Raw genomic sequence first — 26540 nt, forward strand, 5'->3', positions numbered from 1 at the left:
AATTAGACTTGTAATGGGTACTTGGGTGGTTTACTGTCATTTAGTCAATGTTCTACAACATTTTGTTGATGCATTTATTGTGAGATGAAGCTAAGAAATTAAATATACTCTGACTATGACCTGTGGTGAGCAAGATTATTTTTTGTTTTAAAGCTGGTGCTGGTCTTCTCATGTATCTTCTTCCTTGAACACCATTCACGTAAAACATTGATTAGCACTCTGGTGCTTTGTTTATCTGAAGATCTAATTAACCACTTTAGCTGCCTAAAGACAAATTGCAGTTATATAAAACCACACGACATGTTTAGAAATTTTGGTTGCAGGGACCAGGTGACCTGCATCCCGTTCCCAGTTTACTACAGGTCTGATTATTTTAATCTTAAGTAAATAATTTAATGCTTCCATACTATTATTTTCCCCTGTGAGGAGTACTGAGACTCAGTCGCACTTTTAGAGAGCGTAGAGTTTCTGTCTAATCTCATTTTGAGTGTAACACCACAACTGTGGATTCCTAATGCCTAGCAAGAATGGCCAAATAGTAAAATAATTGAAAATTATCTGCTTCATGCTGTGAAATACTAGTTTAATCTCAAAACAAGCTGAGCACCAGACTATAAATCTTTAAGGACTCTGGTTTAAATGTTTAGATCATGTTGGAATAGGCTTGAAATTTGATAATTAAATTGATTTTGAGATTATTTTTTTTTTACATTAACTTTCAGGTGTTTTTTCTTATCTAATGAGAAAGAGTGAGTTTTTATGTTTGTTTTCACAAACATGATGAAATTGCAATGTATTTTCTCACTCTACCATATAGAGAGTTTTTATAAAGTAAATATACTTATTTTGTATAGGGAAAGCATATAAATTTAACAGTCTGGCTGCCCTATAAATACCAGCATGTGCAACATTTGTTCCCTACCAGGAGTAGTTGTGTTGATCTCTTGAATGCCATTTACTTCAGGGGTTTTTTTTAAATGTTTTTATATAACTTAGAAGTAGGACTTTATTTTATATACAAACTGAATTTTATGTACACTTTGCCTCCAGCACTCCAAATACATTATATGTTTGGTTCAGAATTGCTCTAGCCATTCAGTGGGGAGGATAACCAAAGATCTTATTTTTGGGAAGGAGAACATTGCCCTTTGCAAGAATCAATGGCGTTTTATTCTGTATACTGAAAACTAAATGTTCTCTGTACTCATCATTTCACATATCATCTTGGTTTAACTCATCTGTTATTTTTTAATCTTATTCATTCTCTCGTTCCAAAGATACTTTTTTCAAATAACGTTTAAAATTAAATTGCAGAATCTTCTAGACCAAGACCGCTTTCTGTTACTTGAATAGGAAAATAATGGATATCACTAAGTTATCAGTGAAAATATAGATGGGCCATATGTGCCAGTTTTGCACTTAATGTTAGCTACAGTTTGAACATACACAATATAGAAGTATTCCATGACTTGGTACTGCACTGTAGGTACTTGTTTCATTTCCTTTCGTTTCACAGATGAAGTATATACACCTGAGGATATTGCCGGACAAATTAGCATGGAAGTGGAAAAGTCTTTGGAATATGGTGATACCTGGGAAAAGCCATTTTCTGGTAAGGTTAATAAAAGAAGACAGTATAGCAATTTTTAACAGTTATGAACCATAAAAACACTGCTTTTCCTACACAAAAAAACCCTCCACTGCAGAAGAGAAAATAATTCTTAGCATCCTCATCAATGCAGGTTTCTTGGTTTCAGGATACGACGAAAAGAGATAAAAATAAGAATATTTCATGGTCACTACTTAGTGACTAACATATACCATATATTAAAAATTACCACCACCAGTGCTGGACCCTTATGATCAAACAGCCACAATACAGTAAGCACTGTTTGGGTTTTTTTCCTACTAATAGTTTCTACATAGCAAAGAAGAACAGAGGGAATGCATAACCAAATTGTCCTCCCACTTATGAGAAAGTTTTGTTGAATATTAGGATTGTTAGGAAAATCAGAATGTTAGGCTTGAAGCAAAGTAGCAAAGTGGAGTAAATAAGATTACAGGTTTTTTACATGTGCTATACCAGTTTTACTTTTCTTGCAAGTTTTGCAATCATATTTTCAAGACAATCAAAATATTTTTACTGAAGAATGGCTTCCCCAAGTAGGCCTTTGAAAATAGGCTTTTTGTGTTTCACTTTTTTCTCGTCAACTTCTTAGAAATTTTTTGTTTCAACTGAAAAGTCGTAGTATAGAGGGTGTTTGTATGCCACATGTATACGTACAAATGTCTGCTTTGTTAGCATAACCAAGAATAGAGCTTGGTTTAGCTGTGCTTTTTTATTGGCAAAATGGACTGAAAATAAAATCTTTTTGGTTTGGCCCTTTGATTTGCTTTTCAGCTGCAGCTGCTCTTTTTAGTTAGATTTTCCTTTGAAAACATGTTATTAGACTTAAAAGCACAGATACAAAGATAGGCCTCTTACTAATTTATAAACTGTTGTTTGCTCCTAATCCCTGCTGAATTTCCTTTGCACCTAATTTACCTACGGAAAGACAAGAGCCTATCTTGAAAGCTGAGTTCTAATGTTTCATCTTTTTAAAGTTTTTTCAACCTGAAGATCGTACTTTACAAAGATTAAGTCCAGTGTGGTATACCATTACTAGTAGCTGAATGCAGACTGCAAACTACAAACAAGGATGCTCTCTGCATTTTTTATTACTGAATGTCAGGCAGTGGTGTGTATTTAAAGAAATCCAGTCTGCCATTTGCAAAGGCTGAAAGTTTTCTTTATGCACATACATTTGAAGGAGCATCTACATCTGCTTTTACTCATATTATGACATTAGATGCTTAAAGTTAAGCTTTTAGAACTTTGAAGTAAGGCAATACCTTGAACTGTAATCATAAGAGACAGTTGGGTATGGTTATGAAATTAGCTACTACTATTTCGTAATTTTCTTGTATACTTATGTGATCTCAGCTCTCTTCATGAGGCCTTACTATGTATGTCAAAATTCAGTATTATAGAATTATAGAATGGTTTGGGTTGGACGGAACCTTAAAGATCATCTAGTTCCACCCCTTCTCCCCCCGACCATGGGCAGGGACATCTTTGACTAGATCACATTGCTCAAAACCCCATCCAGTGTGAGCTTGAACACTTCAAGGGATGGGGCACCCACAACTTCTCTGGGCAACATGTTCCAGTGTCTCACCACCCTAACAGTAAAGAATTTCTTCCTTATATATGATCTAAATCTACCCTCTTTTATTTTAAAACTGTTATCCCTTGTCCTATCACTACAGGTTCTAGTAAAAAGTCTCTCTCCATTTTTCTAATAAGACCCTTTCAAGTATTGAAAGGCAGGCCACAATAAGGTCTCCCTGGAGCCTTCTCTTCTTCAGGCTGAACAACCCCAACTCTCTTAGCCTTCATAGGACAGATGTTACAGCCCTCTGATCATTTTCATGGCCCTCCTCTGGGCCCACTCTAAGAGATCCATGTCTGTCTTGTACTGGGGACCCCAGAACTGGATGCAATATTCCAGGTAAGGTCTCATGAGAGTGGAGTAGAGGGGGAAAATCACCTCCCTCAATGTGCTGGCCACGCTGCTTTTGATGCAGCCCAGGATACTATTGGCTTTCTGCACTGCAAGCACACATTGCTAGCTTGTACCTAGTTTTTCATGTACCAGTATACCCAAGTCCTTGTCTGCAGGGTTCTTCTGAATCCATTTATCACCCAGCCTGTATTGAGACTGGTGATTACCCCAACCCAGGTGCAGGACCTTGCACTTGGCCTTGTTGAACTTCATCAGGTTTGCATTGGCCCACTTCTCCAGCCTGTCACAGTCCCTCTTGATGGCATCCCTTCCCTCAAGTATATCAGCTGCATGCCTCAGCTTGGTGTCATCCACAAACAGGCTGAGAGTGCACGCAATCCCACTGTATATGTCATTAATAAAGATATTGAACAGTACTAGTCCCAGTATGCACCCCTGAGAGACACCACTTCTTACTGATCTGCTTTTGGACTTAGAGAGCTGTTGCCTGCAACTCTTTGAATAGGGTTGTCTAGACAATTCCTCATCCATTGAATAGTCCATCCCTCAGACTCATATCTCTCCAATTTAGTGACAAGGATGTTGTGTGGGACCATGTCAAAGGCCTTGCAGATGTCAAGATAGATAGCATCAGTTGCTTTTCCCTTATCCACCAATGCAGTCCCTCCATCCTAGAAGGCCAACAGATCAGTCAAGCATGATTTGCCCTTTTGAAGCCACGTTGGCTGTTTCTGATCACCTTTCTGTCATCCATATGCTTTGATATAGCTTCCAGGAGGATCTGTTCCATGATCTTACCATGAAAAGAGGTGAGACTGATTAATCAAGTATTGCTATAAGTTAGCCAGTATTTGACTTTCCCGTTAAATGCATTTTCTTTTCCTGAAAACTTAGTGTGTTTTAACTGAAAAAGTTTACATTTAGGCTATTTACCGCAAATGAAAAAAATAAGTTACATCACACAAGAATTAAGCTTGATGTGATAAGAGTCTATCCTGAGAGGCTGCATGCCCTCCTTTTTCATGAAGAGTGACAGAGTCAAGGAAATACATTTCCTGACCACGAAGAACCTCTGAGATTAAATAAATCCTAATAGTTCACCATGCCACTGCCAGCACAAGAATCTACGTTATCACAAAATCCCTAAATTCTATTGTGTGTCCTAGTTTACAAGCTCAGCCTCCACACCTAGATTAGGTAGCACCATAGACCACCTAAATTGTTGTGGAAGTAGTAGAAGGGGAGGGCAGGGATTGTTCTTTTTCCAGAGTACAGTACAGTAGATCCAACTGTGACACAGTCCACTGAATGTGATGCTTTGGCTGCACGTAACTTGTGTTGTTCAGAGGATATGACAGAAACCACTGACAAGGCAATATATCCACATTTTTACCCCATAAATATCTCAGACAAGCCCATGTCCTAAATATGGGCAGGGGAAAATTAATCCTGGATACTACCATGTGTTAGTATCTAGGGTATGATGACTTATATGTACAAAAAATTATTATCCTTTTTCAAGTCTTTAGGCATATTTTTTTCATCTCCATCTGGGGATGAAGAATGAATATGAGACCTACAAATGCTATTTTCCAAACCATTACATCTTCCTAAATTAGACAGAGCATTATTTCCTGTCTTGATCAGAGGGATTTAAAAAAAAAAAAAAAAAGTGTTTTATAAAAAGGGAACAGAGAAAGATGGAGGTGTTCCTGTTTGTTTATTGTATTTCTAAAAAGGCTCTCCCAAATAAGTCTTTGGATCTGCTCCCTTCTCGCCCACAGTCACTCTATTTATAGGGTAAACTAAGGTCAGATACGTAGGGCCTGAGGTACTCTGTGTAGCCAGTAACTCAGTATCAGGCAACTTGCATATTTGTTGACATTGGCAGCATTATAAGAATTATACTACTCCTGAGGATTTTCCCCTGTTAGGTACAAAAAGTCTTTTGTTATATAAATGTGTTGCCCATATCTCCTGTTTTTTTCTTAAGGAAAGAAGTGCAAAGGTGAATAGTGGAAGAAAAATCTTTTCCTTTGACTTTCCTTTGCATAATAAAATGCTTTATTATTGCCTGGAAAATACAGTAAAATTTTTTGTAAGTGTGAATTAAAAGGCTTAGGTTCTCCTTTCAGACCTCACTATCAAAGGACCTCACCCCATAAATATAATAGATATTGGCTAGAACTGCACATTGAAATAACGTAGTTGGGTGCTTCAAGAGTTTATAACACAGTAACTGCTTCTAGCTAGCCATGTCAGTGCGTGAAGTGACAGTGACTTTTTTTCATTTTTCACTTTTGAACAGCATAGGATAAAGTGTCCCTAATGATAATTTCCCTTTTGCTACATCTTTTGCTTCAAGCTGAGGGTGACCAGTTTTATCAGTTAGAAAGCACAAAAGAACAGAAATTTTGTGAGTAGAATGACTAGAATACTTAGGATGATTACAAGTACACTGAGGTGGTGTTTATTGTGGGAAGAAGTATCCTGTCAGCAGCCAAAAAATTACTATTGACAGAAATGAGTAACTACACAGAAAATGAATCACTTAAACGCTTGTACAAAATCTGAAAATTAGCTACATTTTTTCAGTGTAAGCTTGGTTTAAAACTCGATGACACACACTTCCCAAAGAATTTAAGGCTGAAAATACAACTCATTTCAGTTCCTAACCTCATCTCTCTGCTTTTGATATTAAATCAAACATGAAACATTGTTTGAGAAGTCAGAATATATCTTGTAATGGGTTTCTGATTTCATGGAATTTGAGGTTAAATAATCAATAACACTGTCTTGTAATGTCATTCAGTAACTACATCACCTGGCCCTCAGCATCCTCCTCTACCTCCTGTCAAGCCTACACAAATGCGAAGAAAACCTCTGCCTCCAAACACCGTGACTGGTAAACCAGGGAGTCCAGGTATCTCACTCTTTTCAGCATAAATATTGTGTGTGAGATAATACTGAACTGACTAGCAGGGTATAGGAGATATTTATAGTGTAGATTCTTTTTCTTTAATCTGTGATATATCTAGAAACTAGTCTTCTGCAACATACATACATCTTTTGTCTTCGTACATAAACTCTGTTTTCTTTTTGTTTTCCTATTTTCCTAACCTAGTTATGTCAAAATCATCCCTAGTAAGGGAACTGAAAGCAAAATAGCGTAATGCAAGTCATCCTTTAAGATCAACCTTAAGAACATTTCATGTCTACTAATAGCATTTGCAGTTACTTAATGAACATGTCAGATGGGAGATATGGAATATTATGGTTCAGTGCATACTCCCAACTGGCTATTTGTAAAGAAATTGTGTCCCAAGTATATGGCACATCCATTAACCACTGCAAATAATGAGCTAGTAGACACCCAGAAAACTAACTGCACTGGGAGGCAGAGCGAGCTGAGTTATTTTGTGTGCAAAGAGTTTAGCTTCGTTCCTGTGCTACGGTATTCCTGCTTCTCAGTATCAGTATAAGAATACAGAGAAACTTTCACATTTCCTATTTTATTTTCATTTTATCCTGAAGCTGATATTCAGTATCCTTACAGATGTTTTGTCTGTAGATTCTGTATAAGAATCCTTAGGCTAACATTATTGCAGGTAGTCAGAAACTATCACCTCATTATGTTTAGCATCATGAGAAATGCTTCCCTCTTCATATTACTCTCTGTAGTTCACTGGAAATATAAAGATCTTGGCTCTGCTGTATTTCTTGTTGGCTTTTGTTGATTTGTTTCATATGGGCCTTTGTGTGCTATTAAGGCACTAAAGACCTAAATAATTCTTTAGTATTTTGTGCAGTAGATTAGAAGCAAGAATCTCCAAGCTGGACGAAACAAGCTATATACTTACTCAATTGCAGAGCCAAGATTGAAATGTTATGTCTGTACTTGCTGTTGATCAGTGGTGTTTCCTTAGTAATAGCTACAACAGTGTCGGTCTTAAGCTGTAGCATGAAAAAATGTTGACCTGATACATTTTCTTTTCCTTGTAATGGGAATTGTAATGCTGATTTTCTCCATTAAGCGTCTAATTAATTTACCAGTGTTTTGAAATATCAACGGTTTTCCATACACTAGAGGCCAGGTTATGTGGTAGTCAGCGGTTACCATACCTTCCTAGGCATTCAAGATGGAATAAATCAGTTAGATGATCTGATTCTTCCTTGTGAGGCCAGTAGCAGATTTTCCTTTTTCTGTGTTTCCTAGTATTTTATCCAGCTTAGTTTTAAACTTCATAATTGAGTTTCTTCTCGTTCCCTGGAGAGACTGTTCCATGGTACTAACAGGAAAAATTTGCTTCAATGTTCTTGGATTTTCCCTTTCATAATTCTGCCCTGTTTCTCTTTCTCATTAACACTGTGATTAATTCCTTACTTGCATCTTTCTTACTCATCCACTGTATGAGTATTATGGGAAGGTTTCTATGCAGACATTTAAAGTCTCCTGAATGGAAAAAAAGGAAATGAGAGAGTTCCAGAACATTTGTGAAACTTGACTCTAGTGAGAATCTTAATAAATTTCCACTTCATTAAGGCAATTAGTGGTAAGTAGGGAGAGAGTCTTTATTACAAGAGTCTTAATAGATTTCCACTTTATTAAAGAAATGAATGTAAGGTGGGGCTTTTTGTTGTTTTAAACTTGGTTCACCGGAGTTCTACCTTCAGTCACCATGTTGTTCTGTGTCACGTATGCAGGGAAGGTAACTACATTATGTAGTTCTTGACTTTTTTTGGGTTGAGATTTCACAGTCATGCAGTGGTTATCTGGGAGTAGCTGCATGTTTTGTGAATGTAGTTCTTGTCTTTTGCAGCTACTTTGAAAACAATCAAGACATCCTTTACCATGGATTGTTTGCCTCTTAGAACCTTGTTTTCATTGTTAGGTGATAAGACCTGAGGAGTAAAAGCAATGTCACATAGTCTAAAATAATTTTTTAAATACCTATTTAATTATGGGAGATAATATTGCCTCTATCAATGAGTTTCTGTCCAAAGTTATGGTACCTACTATAGATTAGATCAGTTCGGAAACAAGGCTTTTTTGTTTAGGTCATGTAGTGTTATAAATGTTGAAAATGTTGGACTTGGTTGTATTTTTCTTACCTTCATTTGACATGTGTCTTAATTTCATTTCGTGGAAGCTCCAGTACTGTTCTGTGGTTAAACTCTTAATGTGGACCATAGCTAAGGACTCAGTGTGTATCATTACTCATGTTCCAACCCTAGCCTTGCTAATACATGTGCTGTATGGAGAGTAGAAATGAAAGGACTTTAGCTGTATTTGAGGGAAGAATCCACATGTCAGTTGCTGAGTTCAGTTATTCTGTTTTACAACTCATGAAGAAATGTGGTCTTTTATTTGAGAAAGAGAAATGCTGATGCTGGTTGTTTTGCATCCTTTTACCGGTCTGTATAGGATGGTTCTGTGAATTAAGCCAGGCCATATTCTAGCTGACTGAAGTCCTCCAAGACAATCTCCAAGTAGCAAAAATTGTTCTTACTGGGTTTCAGGAATAGGTTATATTGGCAATAAGGACAACTTGGAACTTTCCTAAATGCAACTGGAAGCTGTTGTATAAGTTTTGAGGGAATATTTGAATGAAAGTACTTGTTTCATGAAGCAGTTGTCACAAATCTGAATTCTGTTAGAAAATCAGAAAGCTGTTTCACTCTTTTGAACAGTGAATGCCTTGTTGCCACAAGTTCCTCCTTCTGTCATTATAGCTAAACCTGCTGGACCAACAACACCCGTGAGGACAGGAACATCATATAAGACACCAACAGCTTTTGCAACTCCAGAGTATTATGGTAAGTATGTTACAGACAGTTCTGGTTTCTTCTTTTTTTTTTTTTCATGAACATAAAGGTTTCCTTTTTTCCTTTTGCTTCCCTTCCCTAAACTATATCGATGCACTGTATATTTAATATAAGAAGTATTCTGTCTGGGGTGATTCTGATTTTCTTTATGCTACTTTGCAGCTTTTCTAACTTGACTGAATTTATCTGGCTGTCTTCTGGTACACACCTCGGTAAATGAGAACATGATGGCCCTTCCATCTTCCTAGAAATCAGTACATGCTTAGTAGGCTTTCAATACTATTCAGTGGCCACTTTAAACCTGTGAAGGGCGTAGATAAGGCACTTCTTTTCCTCAGCGTTTCTTTTTGCATGAGACAAAAATTCAAATTATTGTTTGCCAGTGACTGATAGTGCTCAACATAGTTGTGATATCCTCCTAGCTGTCTGATGAAGCTCCAACCATTTAGGTAGGAAAAGTTGTAATAGGGTAATCATAGTGGTTAGTTGGTAATTTGCTCTTTTATAAAATTGGGAGTTAACTACAAGTTCAGACCTAAATCTCCTCAAAGTGGCCATACAGGAATAGTTTGGAGAAGGATATAATTAGAATTAATTTTTGAGCCAAAATATGCAGCTCTAGGTATATTGTCATGAATTATGCTGTTTCTAATTTTCCTGGACTTACAGAAACACTGAAATTCTTGTCTCCTTATAATGATCATGAACTCACTGTGACCCTTAGTGGTCAGTAAAGGAAGCCAGATGCTAGATTTATTAAAAAATGCTTGTTGTGAATATATTGTGTTTTGTCCATTGAGGTGCATTGTGGTATTTGCATCTGAGAGAAGATTCTGTTCACTGTAGGGCTATTTAACACAACATAGTTGTCATGAATCCTGACTGCTTTAGCACATTTCTGTTCACCAGCGTATTTGCCTTCAATTTCCTTCAAATTTTTGTGGAACTTGTACACTCTCTGGAAACAGAATTTGTGATTTCTTTGTTGCTATTTTTAGAGAAGTCCATGTGCCAACATAATAGTGCTATATATTCTATGAACGTGAAACAAGCTCCAAGCTAAACAGCCAGTACTGTGCAAAAAGATACTTTTTAAAAGGTCTAGAGACCATTTCGCATATATTGCATGAACTGAATCTAGCATCAGTCATGAACTCTGTCATTTTGATTATGCCTGTCTTTATACTAGCAGGTACGTATGGGGTTTACTTAGCATCACAGCCAAAGTGGAGTCCTTAAAAGGCAAAGACAGATCTGGCAGCAAAGGTCTACCATGACTTAAAATGCCAAATGAACTGTGAAATGCTGTGGTTCTAACACTGAGATTTCCTATTTATTGCATGTTAAATTATAACTCTGTCTCCCACAGTTGATGCAACCATCTTCAGCTCAAGTCCTACATCAGAAACAGATTCTTCAGGCAAACCAAGGTACCAAGGTAGGATTTTAATAGCTGTGGTATTTTTATTTCGGGGAATATATGAAGACTAACCTATCTTGCATCAAAATTATCTTGTTTGTTTATTTGAAGGCCAAAACTTCATTTGATTCTGTTACACTTTAGTGTCAGATGAAAGGACTGTAGCGCAGACCCATCAGCATATTCTTGACTAAATTTGACTCCTACTTTATTTCCTGCTACCACCTCCTAGTTTACAGTCTTGCCCACAAACATGTTGTGGCTCTTCCTGTATGTCAGCAGTAGTACAACTGCACACTGTTCACATTCTACCAAACCAAATGAAAATCTTCCTGTGGGCTTGCAAGCATAACTGGAGAGGTATTGTCCCCAATACCAGTGCACCTTACCTAAGGGATATCTGCCTATGATACATGCCTCACCTCTTATTCCAGGCTGTGGACATTCAGATAGTCTAGCAATATGGTAACATACGCTAGACTAGGTGATAAAGTAGTCAAATTATTGCTGTTGCAGTAATATCTGGAGAGTTTAGTAAGGTGAGATGACAGGAAAACGTGCTTTTGTACCAAAAAGTTTTTCAGGTTTTTTCTTGGTCTGGTAAGGGATATTACATTTCTGAAGACACTGCCTTTGTTGCAAGGGGTTATTGTTTACATCCAATAGAAGTTTTAATTTTAGAACTAATGTATTTGTCTTCAGTAGTCTTCTTTTCCTAATTTTGATGCAGAGTACAAGATGTTTGCCTCCAAAGGTATGTTTCAAGGTTTGGTCCTGTACCACTGACAATGGTTAAGATTTTGACAGTCACTTTAGAAACTGCAAGTTTAATGATAGAATGGCTGTGACTTGTTACTCTTTCTGGTGAAACAAAGTGGTGATGGGCTTTAGTTCTTTATATTAGCATAGTGCTCAAAAGCTGCAAATGGAATTGTAGTGTCATTTTACTATAGAAGGACTAAAAATTGTTGTATTTTGTGACAGAAGTTAATTCTTTCAAACAGTGCGTATTACCCACTATTACCTTCAAAGTGATATTTCATCTGTGGTGCCAATGGGAAGGGGGTGAAGGCAGTGTAGATTCCAGGTCTATCAACACCAAAAAAACCAGCAAGCAGCTTAATATTGAATATAAGGTTTTTGTTTTTAAACATTTATGTTTGACTTTGACTTGTTGTGCAGATTTTTACATGGTGCCCTGAGATGGAAGTTGTGCAGTATGTGAAATGGGATTGACATTTTGTAAAGCACTCTATATTTAATAACAGCTCTTTCCTATTGCTCTTAGCACCCCATGTCAAATACATGAAGAAAGATGATGATGTGCCATGCTCTATCACAAGCTCTCTTGAACATTTTCCTCAAGAAGAAGCTGGCAGCAAGGAAGAACCTACTCGTCCTCCACAAAATCCTCCAACCAACCTCACTGTGGTGACTGTTGAGGGCTGTCCAACTTTCGTCATATTGGACTGGGAAAAACCAGACAATGACACTGTTACTGGTTGGTTTGATTTCTTTCCTTCATTGTATCAGAATACAGTATTTCCAGCTTATTTTTACTTTCACAGTGGTTTTGTGCCATTTAAAAAATACTTTAATCTCAAGGGAGTCTTACATCCCAGTGATTTTTTTTTTGTGGATAAGAAAATTCTACTGTCAACTCTGGTGTGGATAAGAAAATTCTACTAGATTAGCAACAACTATACAACTAAGTAATTGGTGTCAGTCATGACAAAAAGAGATACTTAAGAAGTATGACTCTGTGTCTTCTCTTAATTTCTGGCTTCTCTGTGTACAGGATCTGGTAAAATCTAGTCAAGAAGTTCCAGCCATGTGATAGTAGTCACATACTATATAGTTGCTTACACATAATGTGGACATCTTTCTTGATGTGAGGATGTTGTTGGTTAGTGGGACAGACAAAATGAAACCTTACATCCATCTAGTAAGTCAGTAGAACTCTGCCAACACAATACTTGCTGTACCCACCATAGGGTCACCAAGTTCTCTATGTTAAAAGAATCTGTCTGTTTTTTTCATTTCCAAAGGAAGGTTTTTGTATGGAGAATAAATCCTTGTGAGTCATGCAGGAATCAGTATATAGACAGGTAAACATGCAAGACGGCCATTCATATTTTTTCTGTCTTCTTCTGTATGTCAACACAAGCTTACCAAAATCGAACATTTAAATTAATTATCAACTGAAAATTATAGTTCTTCTGTACTGTAAGGAAAATGGCTTTTGTTTTCACCATGGACATAAAGCTTTGATTTGCAAAATCACTGGCTCATCACAGCCACGACTAAACAGATTTGGCTGTGTTGCATTACCAGTGAGTAGGACAGGTAAGACTAGTGAGGACTAAGACTTGATCATTAGCCATTAACTTTAACGTGTAAGTGGGATGTTTTCAGATATTGTTGTATATGCATGTCTTGAGAGATTTCAGTGCAAGGGTATAATTAGGTGACTCTCACAAGCAAGGCCACTCTCTTCCCCAGACTAGTCCTTCCTTATTTTTCTAGAAATAATTATTAGGTTTGGCCTCTATTCTTTCTTGCTCTCCCCATCATTTTGAAAAATAATAAATGCAAAACCAAAGAGACGCTCAAAACAAAAATTAGCATGTACTTTTTTCTTCTGGGAAAGAAGAAGAAAGTTAGCCCTTCTGCTGGACTAAAAGTGAAATAAAAAGAGGCTGTGGCCTAATAAAAAGAACCAACAAGAGAGAAGAATGATTACCTGGCTTGCCTTCCACAATGTGCTTCATCTTGGAAGAAAAGGAAGTGTGAGCTTATTGCTAACCTTAGAATTAGGCTAAGGATAGGCTCTCTGTGAACACTGCCGACTCACAGCAGTTCTGCAATGCTTTCTGTTCTGGGAAAAGCCTTTTTGTTGCTGTTGTTATTTGGAGGCCTCCTCCACAGACCAGTCCTTAACTTGATTAGATCAGATAGTCATTTAGCCTGCATGGCTTCTTGGAAGTAGACCTGCTGTTTTTCTTGAGTATGTTAATGAACCCACTGCAGCACAACCATTTGTCTTGCAAAAATAGAAAATCATTTCCACTATAGCTGGTAAAACTGTCAGCCCACATCATCTAATGATGACAGCAAGGCCTAATTGGCTTCTGATAGGCCTTTTTGGGGTGATGCATCTTGTGAGATACAGAGCAAGCAATACTCGCTGTTTTTTCTGAGACTTTATGTGGAAACCCTTACTCTCTTCAGTTGTAATATGCATTTGTTAAAAGTTAACTTTCCATGAAGTTTCTTCTCTTCTATAAGACTATTCTGAGATAACTGAGACACCTGGCGTACCCTTCCCCCTTCCAGAAAAGAAGGTTAAAACCTTCTGCAGAATGCATGACTAATACACATTTGGCTTCACTGAGAGAAACTTTAGTTTTCGATCTAGCTATCTTCCTGTCTAGATGTAGCAGTTTTCCCATAGTCTTCATTCTTTTTGACTTCAACATGTGATACAAAATGTTTGAACTCTGTGGCTTACAAATACTCTCGTTGAGCTTGTCTCCTTCGTCTTAACTTCAAAAAATTACTCAGTTAATGACTTATCCAAGGACACTTTCTGAATTCAAGAGAAGGCATTGAATCCCATTTTTTTGAAAACAGTGATTACTTCATATTGGCACCAGTGTGACATTACTTGTTTAGACAGACTTAAATCAAGTTTTCTGTCATCTCTTTTTATTTTTGTAGTTTTTGCATGTTTTTTCAATCATCTGATTTAGGCATCACATCTCTTTTTTAATGCACTGTTTCTGATAGAACTGTGGAAACAGAAAATGTAATTTTTGAGCCCCTTTTTTTTAAAAAGGTTACTTACTTGACTTTTAGCTATGCACGAGGGGTTTCATCATACTGGGTAGTCCTAAAAACAAAATTGTCCTTCAGTAACGGAAAGGTCTGACAAATAATAACCAAAATAGTGACCAAGCTTACCTCCTTGTTTTCGTTAAGGCTGCAAATGTCAGGAACCGAGACCATTTTGCTGGTGCTCCGCTACTCCTGTTGTGTTGCCACAGAAATGTAGGGCAGTTTGTTGCCTTGTGCACTGAGTAACAAGCAGGCACTGGATGCGCTCAGTAGTTCTTTGTGTGTGGGGGGGGGGATGCGCACGTCTGCATGCCCATTCGCATGTGTTGTGTTTTCTTTTCCAACTTGAATGAATTAAAAAGTTCAAATCACGTATTGACTTGGGGCTGGCAGAAGGCAGAAAATTTGAATTCCTGTCAAGTTACCTACTCATTCTCTATCTGGATGTACCTAAGGCAGTGGATATCCACCGGCTCTCCCATGCTTCCTAATAAATATAATCTCTGTAATGAGGCTTAATTAGGGTAAATAAGGGGGTTTCTGTATTTTTTTTCACCACTGTTCACTCAGCCCTTGGTGGCTATATAGGAAAAGGTTTTTGTTTCCAAAAAGGAAATCCATAAAGAGAAAACACAGATATGTTTTACACAAATACATACTATCAATGCTAATGGCTTTGGTCATAAGTTTGTTTTTAAAAGGCAGTGGCTGGTCTTTTGCTGTTCATGGGTGACTGTTGTGGGGGAGTGCTTCTGAACATGAAAATTTTGAAATCTTAGTATCAGCAGTAATTCCTTCCTTCATGCTGACTTTCTGACATACTTTTAAACTTATTTTAAAGTTGTATGTTGCTCTGTATATGCTCTAAATAACTGTCTACTACAAAGTAAAGATAAAGAGGTGCTGTGTAGAGGTCCCTTTTGAAACTATTGCAGTAAATAATCTGACATTCGTATGTGCATACATGTATATAATTGCTCAAATTGAATTGCTGTGGTTTAGAAGCTTGGAATTTTAGAACATAATTTTTAAGGGCTGCTCTGCACTTCCATTTAATTGCATCATCTTACATAATTTACCCCAGCAGTTTTGATGGATGCCTTTTGCATAGAAGAGTGTGAAGGAAGAACAATTGAGGTCAAAATCAGATTAATTTGTGTGTGTATGCTCATTTACATACACATCTATGTTTACTAGGAGTGAGGATCTACGAGTCCAGCAACAATTAAGAGAGTTTTTTTACCTTTTTAACACTGAGTCCCATTGCAGGTGTTTTAGCTTCCTGTGTTGACAACAAATGGGTCTCCTTCTATTGAGAACTAAAAAATTCAGAAGAAAGAAACAAAGCCCTACACCTTGCTAGCTTTTTGTTAAGAACTCGAAAATTAATAGTATCATTAGAAAAAAACAGGAAATAAAGTAGTTTTCTAGAGGTTTTGTAGCTGTTGATAGGTGGTCTCTGTCTTTGTCCTCGCAGTATGATACCTGCTTTATTCATTGTGCTTTAGACCTAAATGCTTATTGCAAGTGTTCTTTGAAAACACTCATCTTTGCAAGCTTACAAGTAGCAAAGCTGTACTTGGTATTACAGACAGGTTTTAGGGCAGGAAAAAGAAGGGGCTGGGGGGGTTGTGAATTTCTTTGTAAGGAGATGAAAGTTTGCAATGTACTGAGTGCCTTCATTCGAAGACGTTGTTATGAATCGGGACAGAGGATGCCTGCCAGAGAGAGACTATATCTTGGACAGGGCTATGACTGAAGGGGTAGCTTCTTCCCAAACATCTGTTGTTAATTCCCTGTTCAAAGCATGGCTTGCGCTTGATGATACATCCCAGTGAGGTGAAAAGAAAATAGCGAGACTCCATAAAATACAGAAATAAATTTATGCAAAATTATTTCATTCTAAACTGGCAGATTCCCTAAGTGCACAATCCAAGTTAGTTGGGCAGTTTCCTTTGGAAATATTAAAAATATATGTCTTATTTTAAGTTAATCAAGGTTTAAGAATTTAGAAACTACACTTTCATCTTTGATACTTTTTTATTCAAACTGCAGAATGCTTATACTTTTTTGTGTTTGGAATATTGTCACTAGTTTACCTTTGGGCGGAGGTGAGATGTTGAATATCCTCTATCCCACAACTGTATTAGGAGGAAGGATGAGCAGGTAGGCACTCGGCAATCTGGAACTGTATCTTTATTTCCTAACAATTTTAGCGTACTAATGTCCAGACTGGTTCACACAAGATGTCCTTACAGTGGACAGTAGGAGTGGAAATCAGATAAGAAAAGAGAGGGCAATGAAGAAGCTCAAGTAAGAGCTGTTATTTAAGCAAATGTCTCTTTACTATGATTTTACAGAGTATGAGGTTGTGTCAACTGAAAATGGAGCAAGCGATGGTGAAAAGGAGAAATCGATTATCACTACAAATCAGACCCATTCTACTGTGGAAAACCTAAAACCTGACACAAGGTAATTACATAAAATAATTTTCTAAGTTAATCCAACTAATTTAGACTGTCAGCTGTCTGCAACTTCAAATGAAAATACATACGTATATAAGACCAAATTGGTTTAACTCCTGTTCCAATAGGAAAAGTGCTTTGTGTTTGCTTTCTTTAAAGTTAATAGATAAGACATATCTGAGGAATCTTTAGGAAATTTCCAAGAGTATTGGACAAACTGCAGAAGTGACCTGTTCTGTCAGAAAGATTAACAGTCAAATGTAAGAAAATGTACTGCTTTTTATAAAAAAAAAAAATATCTCTTGAATTTAGCAGATAAAGAAACAAGGTGAACAGAATTAAAAACACAAGAAACCTGATATGTGAGATCAAGATTTATTTGTACAGTTGTCTCTCTCTGGGGTTTAAGGATGCTCAGCACAACTGATATAGGCTGCTTGCCTATTTAGATGGATGTTCATTCAAATACTGGAATGCAAATTAGGCCACTGTATGGAGCTTGACCGTTGCATTACACCATGGAGAGGAAAGACGTATTGGTCCTGTATACATAGTTTTCTTTCTTTGTCTCGAAACAGACGGCAAGTTAAAAATGGTCAGTGAATTCCAGTGATGGCATATATCTCATGCAACTTGTCCAAATATGCAATATCATTCTTAAAAGAAAAAAAAATCTCATCAAAAACGTTTCTTCTTTTTTTGTGGTAATATTCAGAACAGAGAAGAAACCCACTTTTCCTGTGTTTGTGTTGCTTGTTGATTGCATCAGAAAGTTAATGAATGACATGTTTTTTTCCTGTAAGACCATCCATTTGGCTTTGGTAACTAGATTTTTCTGATTCAGATAAACTAGCCTTTCCTATTATTATCCTTAAATTGGTAACACAGCACAAAATTCTGCATAGAACCCATCTTGAACCTTTAATTTTAGGCAGTATGTGGTTTTATCTGGGGTGTTCTTTTCTTAGCGCACGTACTTGTGACCAGCAGCTGCTAGGAGGAGGAATGAGGAACTACTGCAGAAAGCAGAGGGGAAGGGAAGAGAATTGGAAATGAAAGGCTAGGGGAAATTGTGATACCCGAAAAGAGCTTCACTGAGAGACTCCAAAACTCATGATGAGGTAGACTTGCTGTGTGTTGCATCAAGAATATCTCTGTTATTTCTTAAAGGCATATGACTTGTGCAAGGGTGAACTGCAAATATATTGTTCTGTCTTGCCAAGAGGCAATCACGATATGTTGGCAATACAATGAAGACCAAGCATCAGTTTCTTCCGTCTCTTTCTCAATTAGTTGAGAAGGCTTAGACAGCAACACAATATATTTCTGGAATAGCAGCTGAAGAAGGGCATTAGGTGCTGCTAAATGTGTCAGGCTGTGCTATTTGTGTTTTCATTTCAGTTCTGCTTTGAAATAGTACAGTTGCATCCTTGAAAAGAACTGTGTGTTATTAATGAGATTCTCTTCCATTACACACTCAAACTCTTCATGTCATATACGGTAACAGAAATGGGTTAGTTAAGTGTAGAAGAGACATGGAAACAAAGTCAAGTCCTTGTTGCTGAGATCAATGTCCAGATGTCCAAAAGAGAAAAGCATTTTTAGACTGCTCTTTGTTCAGAAAGGAAGCAAGACGGAGGCAGGCAGACCCAGCGTGAACTATTGGAAAGGTCATAAGGAAGGTAGGGACTATGCAGAAGCAGATAAGATGATTTTTAACTTTAATCTGTCAATCCTATGAGAGGACTTTCGAGTTTTGGTAAGCAAGAGCAGATCAAAGACCATGGAGAAGAGCTGTCTTTTGGAGCGTGGATATGAGATTAGTACTGACTGGTGGAGACTGACTTAAAGGGATAACATTTCCCTGAAGGGTGGTGGCTATTATCCCCACCCCCCAACCTCAAAAGGGAAAGACAGTGAAAGTCTTTCTGGAATCAGGAGGCTGATTCCAGATCATCACCTGAAACTGAAAATTTTTTATATAAATTGCACTGGGACCTGTCAAGTCCCACAGGATTTAAAAGATGTAGAGTCCTTCTCAGAGTGGCTCTGTTTGATTAAACTCCCGTTTTGAAATCTGTGTTTCCTAATTTTGAGGATGCCTTGACAGCTTTGGCAGACGCAAAAGAAATTGTTACTGTTACCATTTGGATCCACGCTTGTTGGCACATGAAATTCAGGGAAAATAAAAAAGTGATTAAGACAGCTGGCATCATGTAGACAGTATCAGTGTTACAAAGAATGGTATATGTCCATAATAAAAGTCTCCTGTCTGTCAGGAGTGGATCACTCACTCCATGAAAAAAAAATGGACCCGTGCACAAAACTGACTGAAAATAGGAGAAAGGGAGACAATGAAACATGGCTCAATAAATTAATTAACAGAGTCCCTGAAATTTCTGCAAATTCATGAAGTAACACATTAAGACTGGGAAGCAGACTTTTCCATAACTAGCCTTAAAGGAAAGAGCTGTAGAAGAGGTAGAGTTGGAAAAGAAACTTGGAAGAGAAAAAGAAATCCCTCTTGCAAATGATCAATGTTTACAAAACTACCAGCATGTACATGGAAAGAGAGATGCTCAGTAGCAGAAGGTGGATTAACTGGGGAAGAACCTCTTGGCCTTGAAAAGCTTTGGAGAAGCTGACAAGCTGAATTTGAGAGTATTTTTTCCAACTTTCCTGAAGCCATCAGTGAGGCTGCGTAAATCCCATATGCTGCCCTGAAGGTTCAGTGCATCCAGAGCTGAAGACAGTTCAGGGCGGATCTAAACCAGACAAACCTAAACAAAGACATTCCAAAAGGAACAAAAATGTTTGTGAATGTGGTATCTCAGTCTCCATGGGTAAATTTAAACCAAAAAGATCCCATAGCAGCAAGACAGTTGAAGCCTGTAATTCTCCAGATGTATGCTCTTGAGGAGCAGTGCATGACAAAGATGGGCTGCAGTCCTGTTGCCCAAGGTCTATCATCCTGTTGAGGTAAATCACATAGGTTAGTGCCTGGCCCAGAAGCTAAAGAGTTAATCACCCACATCCAGCAGGAGGGAAGCAAGACAAACAACTCTTCAGCTGAAGAGGGAAGAGCAAGCAGCAGGGAATAACTGGGTGCATTGGAGCCTGCCAGGTCATGCTGTTTGTTTGCTTTTCTCTTTTACATTCTTCTTTCAGATAGGTCATACTGCTACACCTCTGGGAAGCTCTGCAGTAAGCCAGACACCCGTCTTCTTTTGAGCTGGCCTTTTGACAAGGCAGCTTTTAAAGATTAGGAGCTAATGGCCAGACTTTGAATATTTAAGAAATTTGGATGGTGTTAGGGAGGCAGCAATGAGAGACTCTCTCAGTCTCTTGTGAAAAACTGCACGTGTGACTGCAACTGTCAGTAAGTACAAACATAGAAGTTAAATGGGATACAAATTTCTCTGAATCAGAGGATTATCATGTAGTATTCTGTGTGTCCATTTAGCTGTCTGAAAAGTGACTAGATCCAGAAAAAAAAATGCACTGGCTGAAAAAGGAAAGGAGTTCTGACTTTCAGTACAGTTATCAAGTATTTAGTTTTAACAGACTCATACCAAGCTAGTATGGAAATGAAAATGGAGATTCATAGGCATGCAACAGCTTGTGAGCGTTACTTTTAAACAGATCAAGTTGTATATATTATGGCAGTTTCTTTTCTCTCTTGTTTTTTTTTTTGCAATATATATGGCAGTTTTATGTGTTCTTGGTGACTTGGTTGCAAGACATCTAGACTCTGAGACGAGAGTAAAATAGTGATTTGAAAATGTCTCTAACTGTGAGGACATACACCCTTTAAATCAATGTGGGGCACAGTCAGCTGCTTTCCAACACAACTGCTTTATTTTAAAAAAAAACAGTTCTACAGGCTCCTGTACAATGTGATTTTGTTGGAGTGTTGAGATCCCTCTGTTTTTTGCCCTGGAAAAGGCACATTGTATCCACGCTGTTCTCTCATAGTAAGGCATGCCTGACAGCTGACAACATCACATTCATTTAAAGGATTTTTCCTTACAGGACGAGTATGTTCGCCTCTTTTTCACCTGGAGGCTTGCCAGATGTGGTGTTTGCAGTATTTCACTATCACATCTTAGAAAACTTCTGACAGTTTAAGTAGCCTGGAAAGTTGAAATCTTGATATCCATTATTTGGTTGGTCAGAGTTCTTGAAATTGCTGCTGTTCCTGGCACTAAGCTGCTCTCTGGGTCCAATCTAGAACTCTGTTTAATTTCATCCGATATTTTGCTTTTGATTGTAACTTTTACCTGAAATCTTTCAAAGCACATAGTGTGGTTATGTTATGTGAGCTAGATAACGATACATATCTCCTTCTTATACACATAGTTAATTGGATATAACTGGTGCCCAAAGAGGAAAACTTTCTCTTGTTTTATGAATGTCTTCTGCTTAAAAGTTTCTATTGTAGATGTTCTTCTGTGACCCAATAATCACATATACATAGCTGTTGATTACAACTTTGTACTGTAGTTAGCTTTTGTTACCCTTTACATGATTTTTAGAGTAAATCCGGGTAGCATTTCACTCAGCCCTCTTTTCAATATCACACTTAAACACACAACAAATTTTCTGCAGTTTTTGCCATGTTTGTCCTTCAATTAGTCCTTCACTTGTTAAATGAGTGAAACAGCGAAATTCCATTCATCTTTATTCTAGTTAGTCTGAATCAAGTATTGAGCGACACAGTTTTTACTCTGTTGTTCAAGCAGTGAGTGTCTATAACTACGGTGCTTGTTGATCAACCCCGAGCAACCCAATGTAGCTTTTAAGTCAGCCCTGTCGTGGGGGCCTGGACTACATGAATTTCGTAGGTCCCTTCCGAGCTAAATTACTGTATGATTTTATCTCAGGTGTAGTTTCTGATCTTGCAAATCTTAACTTCGACCATTTTCTTTAATGCAGGCTGAGGTGGTTTTGTGTGTTAATGCAAATGTCATTAATTTCTTTGCAAAGAAAAATGAGAGAAAGGGATGCACTGGTATGAACTAATCTGCCAATTTAATTTTTCATCCTCCACATGGAAATTCTGCAATTATTATACCGAGAAAACTGACACTTTTTTTTTTGAGAAATGTACCATTTATTCCACTTGGAAAACAGTCAAAGCCAAACCATAAGACTGATCGTTTTGGTCTAAGCAATTACAGTCTAGCTTCCAAGCAGTCATTTGAGGGGTGAGGCCTGTAATATTCCATCTAACTTGTCATATAGGTCCCTTGTTTTTAAGTTTCCTTACAAGGCTGCTCACAGTGGAACTCCTAGCTTCATTGGCATAGCCAGGACTCTGTCCTCTTTATCTATTCTTAGTTTTACATTAAAAATGCTCTTAAAAAGAAAATATTGCAGTAACTTCTCCTATTATAATAGTCAAGCAAAATCTCCCATGTGTGAGTGAAGGTTAGGTCATTATCCACAATTTTCAGTATTTCTCTCCTCAAGGTGCTTGTTTGGGATAAACCTTGAGAGGCCTGAGATAGAAATGGGCTTATTCTGGTTTTTATTTTCTTCATTCTCTCTCCTGTGTAGTAATGATGGTGCTCATCTGGATCTTTTCCTTTGTTAAAATCGCTTTCACTGACCCACAGCTTTTTCATGGACCTTTCCTAGCCTAGAATATTAAATGCAGATGTTGTTATTTTGTTTCTTCCAATTCAATTTTCCTATTTCCAAAGGAATTTTAGGGTTTTTCTTTTCACTAGTTTCAGAGTTTTCTAACTCCTTAACAGTGATTTATTTGTTTAAGTTTTCCAGTCGTCTGATACAGTATCATTTTGACTTTTTCTGCTATTTCTGCTGGTTTCTCTGCCAAAATATGTAGTTCTTATTTCTGTATCTCTGCCCTATCTTGAAATATTTTTTTTTTATTAGGTGTACATTTCCGCTTTCATTCTGGTCGTTTGTTTAAGGGCAATTAAATTCATAGCACGTACCACTATTGTCCAGGAAACTTTGCAGTACTGATTTCTATACAAGCCTTCAGAAAAGAGTCCAAATATTGTTGAAAACAGTTCTCATGCATGATTGCGTTGGCAGTAATTAGAAGGTAGTAAAGAAAAATATTAAGACTGCAGTAAGAGATGTGCCAAATAGCTCTGGGGAAATTCAGGTGGCCATTAGAGGATGTATCCCACCGGCCTGCTGGTATAGATTTTTAATAGAAAAAAAGTATTCACAAGAAACAAAAATCCTGTGATGCTTGCATTCCACAGCTTTGTAAATCTTCCCTATAGGTACTGATCGTTTGCCTGGTTAAGTAGTTTTCTGATTTCAAATATACCTTTCTCCTTTTTAAAAGCATTTTGAGAGGTCTCTTTTGGACTTTTGGGTTAAATTGTGTCCCAAAGCATAGTGTATTTCCAGCCGTGATCTCTTGAGGAACATACATAACAGGAAATGTTTAAAAAAAAAAGAAATGAAAAAATCCAAGACCCCAAAAAAACCAACCAACCAAAACTGTAAAGTAAACATGAGATACATAGGATATGTACCAAACATGGTACCAAGCATGTACCAAACTGTTTTTATAATGTGTGTGGATGGTTTCCTTCAAAAGTTTTTTCACGTCTTAACAAAAGATATGAAACAAAAAAAGAGAATGTTACTATAATTTACTCAAAGGCCATATCAAGTCAGTCATCAGCCCTCTACTGAATAAGTTTTTTGTGCACTTATACACAGTAGTTCATACCTACCTGCTCATGCTGTTACTACCATTATCTAGTATTGTTTTGTATTGCAGTTAACACCCAGAATGTGCTAATGACATACAAGGAAAAAAAATCTACCATTGCAGAGAACTTAGCTTTTTTTGACTGCAAGGGCCAAGAGATGAGAACTACAGTGAAAGTTGCAATGCAGAAAAATGCAGAAAGTGGCAGAAAAACGCTGGAGTTTTTTGTACTCTTTCTTGAAAAAGTAACAGATTTTTGCACTAAATTGCTGTTGATGGCTTGGTTCATGAGTAAGCATTTCCCATTTCTCTCAGCCCTTCTTCCAGCTTGATTAGCAGAAAGACTCCTCAAACAAGCCCAGCACTTTTTTTTCTTTTTCTTTTTTCGTTCCCTTCTCTTAAACTTAGTTTTGTTTGCTATGCCTGATCACGCTGCTATCCAAGCACACTCTGTGGAGGCAACGAACAGCTGTCTTTGTTGAGACACTCCTGCATGATTGTCATCTAACCACCAGCATCTCCCCAGCAATTGACCTGAAGACCCAGGACTGTACTCAGCTGCTCCAGTCCTCCTATTACAAAATCTCTCTTCACCTACTTTCAGTTCTGCAATCTTTAGTCTTCTCCTTTTGCATGATTTGAAAAATGCAGGAGCAGCTGTGTCTGCCAAAGTTCCATGTGGAATAGCAATTTCCTATGGTGGAAAAATACGCTCTGCACAGTAATTACTGTAAGTCAAGTCCATTTAATCTGCACAAGGACTATTATTGTCTTATGCAGTTTCGGGGGATTTGGGAGGCTTAGTCTCCAAAGTTTGTAGGATAGCAATCTTATAGATGTTAGAGGTATGACACATGTTAGATTGCTGCATATATTGGGTAGCAGAGTTTTTGGCATCACAGGCACACAGGTATAAAAATGGAATATAAACTCCAGTTTCTCGTGAGTAAGTATAGCTAAGAGGTAGATATGTGATAATCACTATATAGCTTTCCTGTTTCCGTATATTAACTTTGTCCTACGTACTTTCTTGAACTTCTAAGCATTTTTCCCCTCTCTTTTGGTTAGTATAGAAGGGCATAAGATTGCAGCAGGTACCCTTTTGTGGTGGTTTTTCAGATCTCTCACTTGACACAAAAAAGGGAGGCGTTAAATGGTTTTCTATGAAGAGAGCCACACCAAGGCTTTAAAATAACAGTTAGATCTGTAAACTCTATTATATCATGAACTCAGCCTAACTTTTCCTTTCTCTCCCTTTCAGTTTTCAGTCAACTAGTTACTTCCCTTCATCGCCAAAAGTGGTTATTTGTTATTCTTGTACTGTTGCAGCCACTGCTATTGTTTCAGTATTGAATTTGGCAGAGGAAAGGAGCCTGTGGTGCTTGGGCACCTGTGAAAACACCTACCATGAAACTGTAGAATTGTATATATTTTAGTTTTAAAAATTTGTTCTTTAACATTATTATTAGGAAGGTCCTCTAGTTGACTAAGCTAAAGTTTGGACACTTCTTTATTACTTTTCTTTTCTCCAATTTTTTATATGTTTATATGAGCTGAAATCTCTATGTGTAGATTCTAGTTCTTTATTTCGATCTCGCCGTAATTTTCCCAACTGTGGTTTGATCTTTTGCAGAGATTCTAGTGGTCTCTAAACCACAATTTGAAAAACACTACTTGGAAAATATTTAGTCTTCAGTTCTTGTTTTGGTCTTTTTATGGAGTTGGAGAATTGAGGGGTCCAAGTTCATCAACTTAAGTGTTTTGAGAACAGGACTGTTTCCTATGAAGAATGTTGCCTGATGCAACTCGAAGTAGGGCATATCAGCTCTTGAGGACAATATATTTGTACAAAAATCAGCAAAATACTTAAATCTGTTTCAAAATCCTCCACCGTCTTGTCCAGCTTGTGATTTTTCTGCCTGACAGAAGCATGTAAATCCAGCTTGCAAAATCTGCAAAACCCTTACATATTCAGGTGAGCTCCAGATATGCTGACTGTAGATCTTTATCTTTAGTTCACACTTGCCTACATCATTACCTTCCGAGTCCCTGTGGCTGACCAGTCCAATTCTGTAAGAGCATTTCACCTGCTCAGTTTTTGTCCTTTCCTTGTAGCCAAGCTTATGGAATCAAAAACCTCTAGGTCAGGAAACCTAGGCAGTGCTTTTCGTATTTCCCTTTTGTTTGAATTTCAAACAAAGGGACATAAGCAGATTACTATCATCCATAAGGTCAAACCATAAATTCCTAGCAAAGCAATAGAAGATGCCATATTGAGCTATCAACGATCAAAATTACAATAATAGCTCCAGATAAGGCATTCCTGCTGTGAAGGAAGCTGGAAAACTTCCTTGGAGTCTTCTGTCTCTAGGCGTGCATTAATTTGTACATTGTCCAAAATGTATCTTCTAGCTATTACTTTAAAACACCCAACATATTAGCAAATCTTCATTTATGCTTCAGTGATTCTTTAGAAGGAATCTCCAACTGCTCTACTACAGTTCTCTGGATAACGACCTTTCTTACCAGATGCGAATACTTCTTGACCAAAAAAGTTACTGTACCACATGCCCAATGTGAATTATTAACTGCTCAGATCCAATTTTTAAAGTATGTATTTGTTTAAACAATTTGAAGTTGATCATGAAGAAGATTTTGTGTCTAGAACTTATGATTTAATTTATTATTTATTTAATGTCTCCCTCCTACAGTAGGGTAATATG

At 37.5% G+C, this 26540-nt stretch overlaps 1 protein-coding gene across 2 annotated transcripts in view; it reads left to right on the top strand.

Annotated features, from left to right (window-relative positions):
- Nucleotides 1–26540, top strand: part of ABI3BP (ABI family member 3 binding protein) — a 162415-nt gene that overhangs the window by 123044 nt on the left and 12831 nt on the right. For both annotated transcript variants that reach the window (XM_063350175.1, XM_063350184.1), the window contains 6 exons: nt 1517–1612; nt 6379–6489; nt 9258–9383; nt 10762–10830; nt 12101–12313; nt 17010–17121. In XM_063350175.1, coding sequence (XP_063206245.1) covers nt 1517–1612; nt 6379–6489; nt 9258–9383; nt 10762–10830; nt 12101–12313; nt 17010–17121 — 727 coding nt within the window. The remainder of the gene's footprint in view (nt 1–1516; nt 1613–6378; nt 6490–9257; nt 9384–10761; nt 10831–12100; nt 12314–17009; nt 17122–26540) is intronic.

Source organism: Chroicocephalus ridibundus, chromosome 1 (assembly GCF_963924245.1).
Source record: "Chroicocephalus ridibundus chromosome 1, bChrRid1.1, whole genome shotgun sequence".
Classification (NCBI taxonomy): Eukaryota; Metazoa; Chordata; class Aves; order Charadriiformes; family Laridae; genus Chroicocephalus; species Chroicocephalus ridibundus.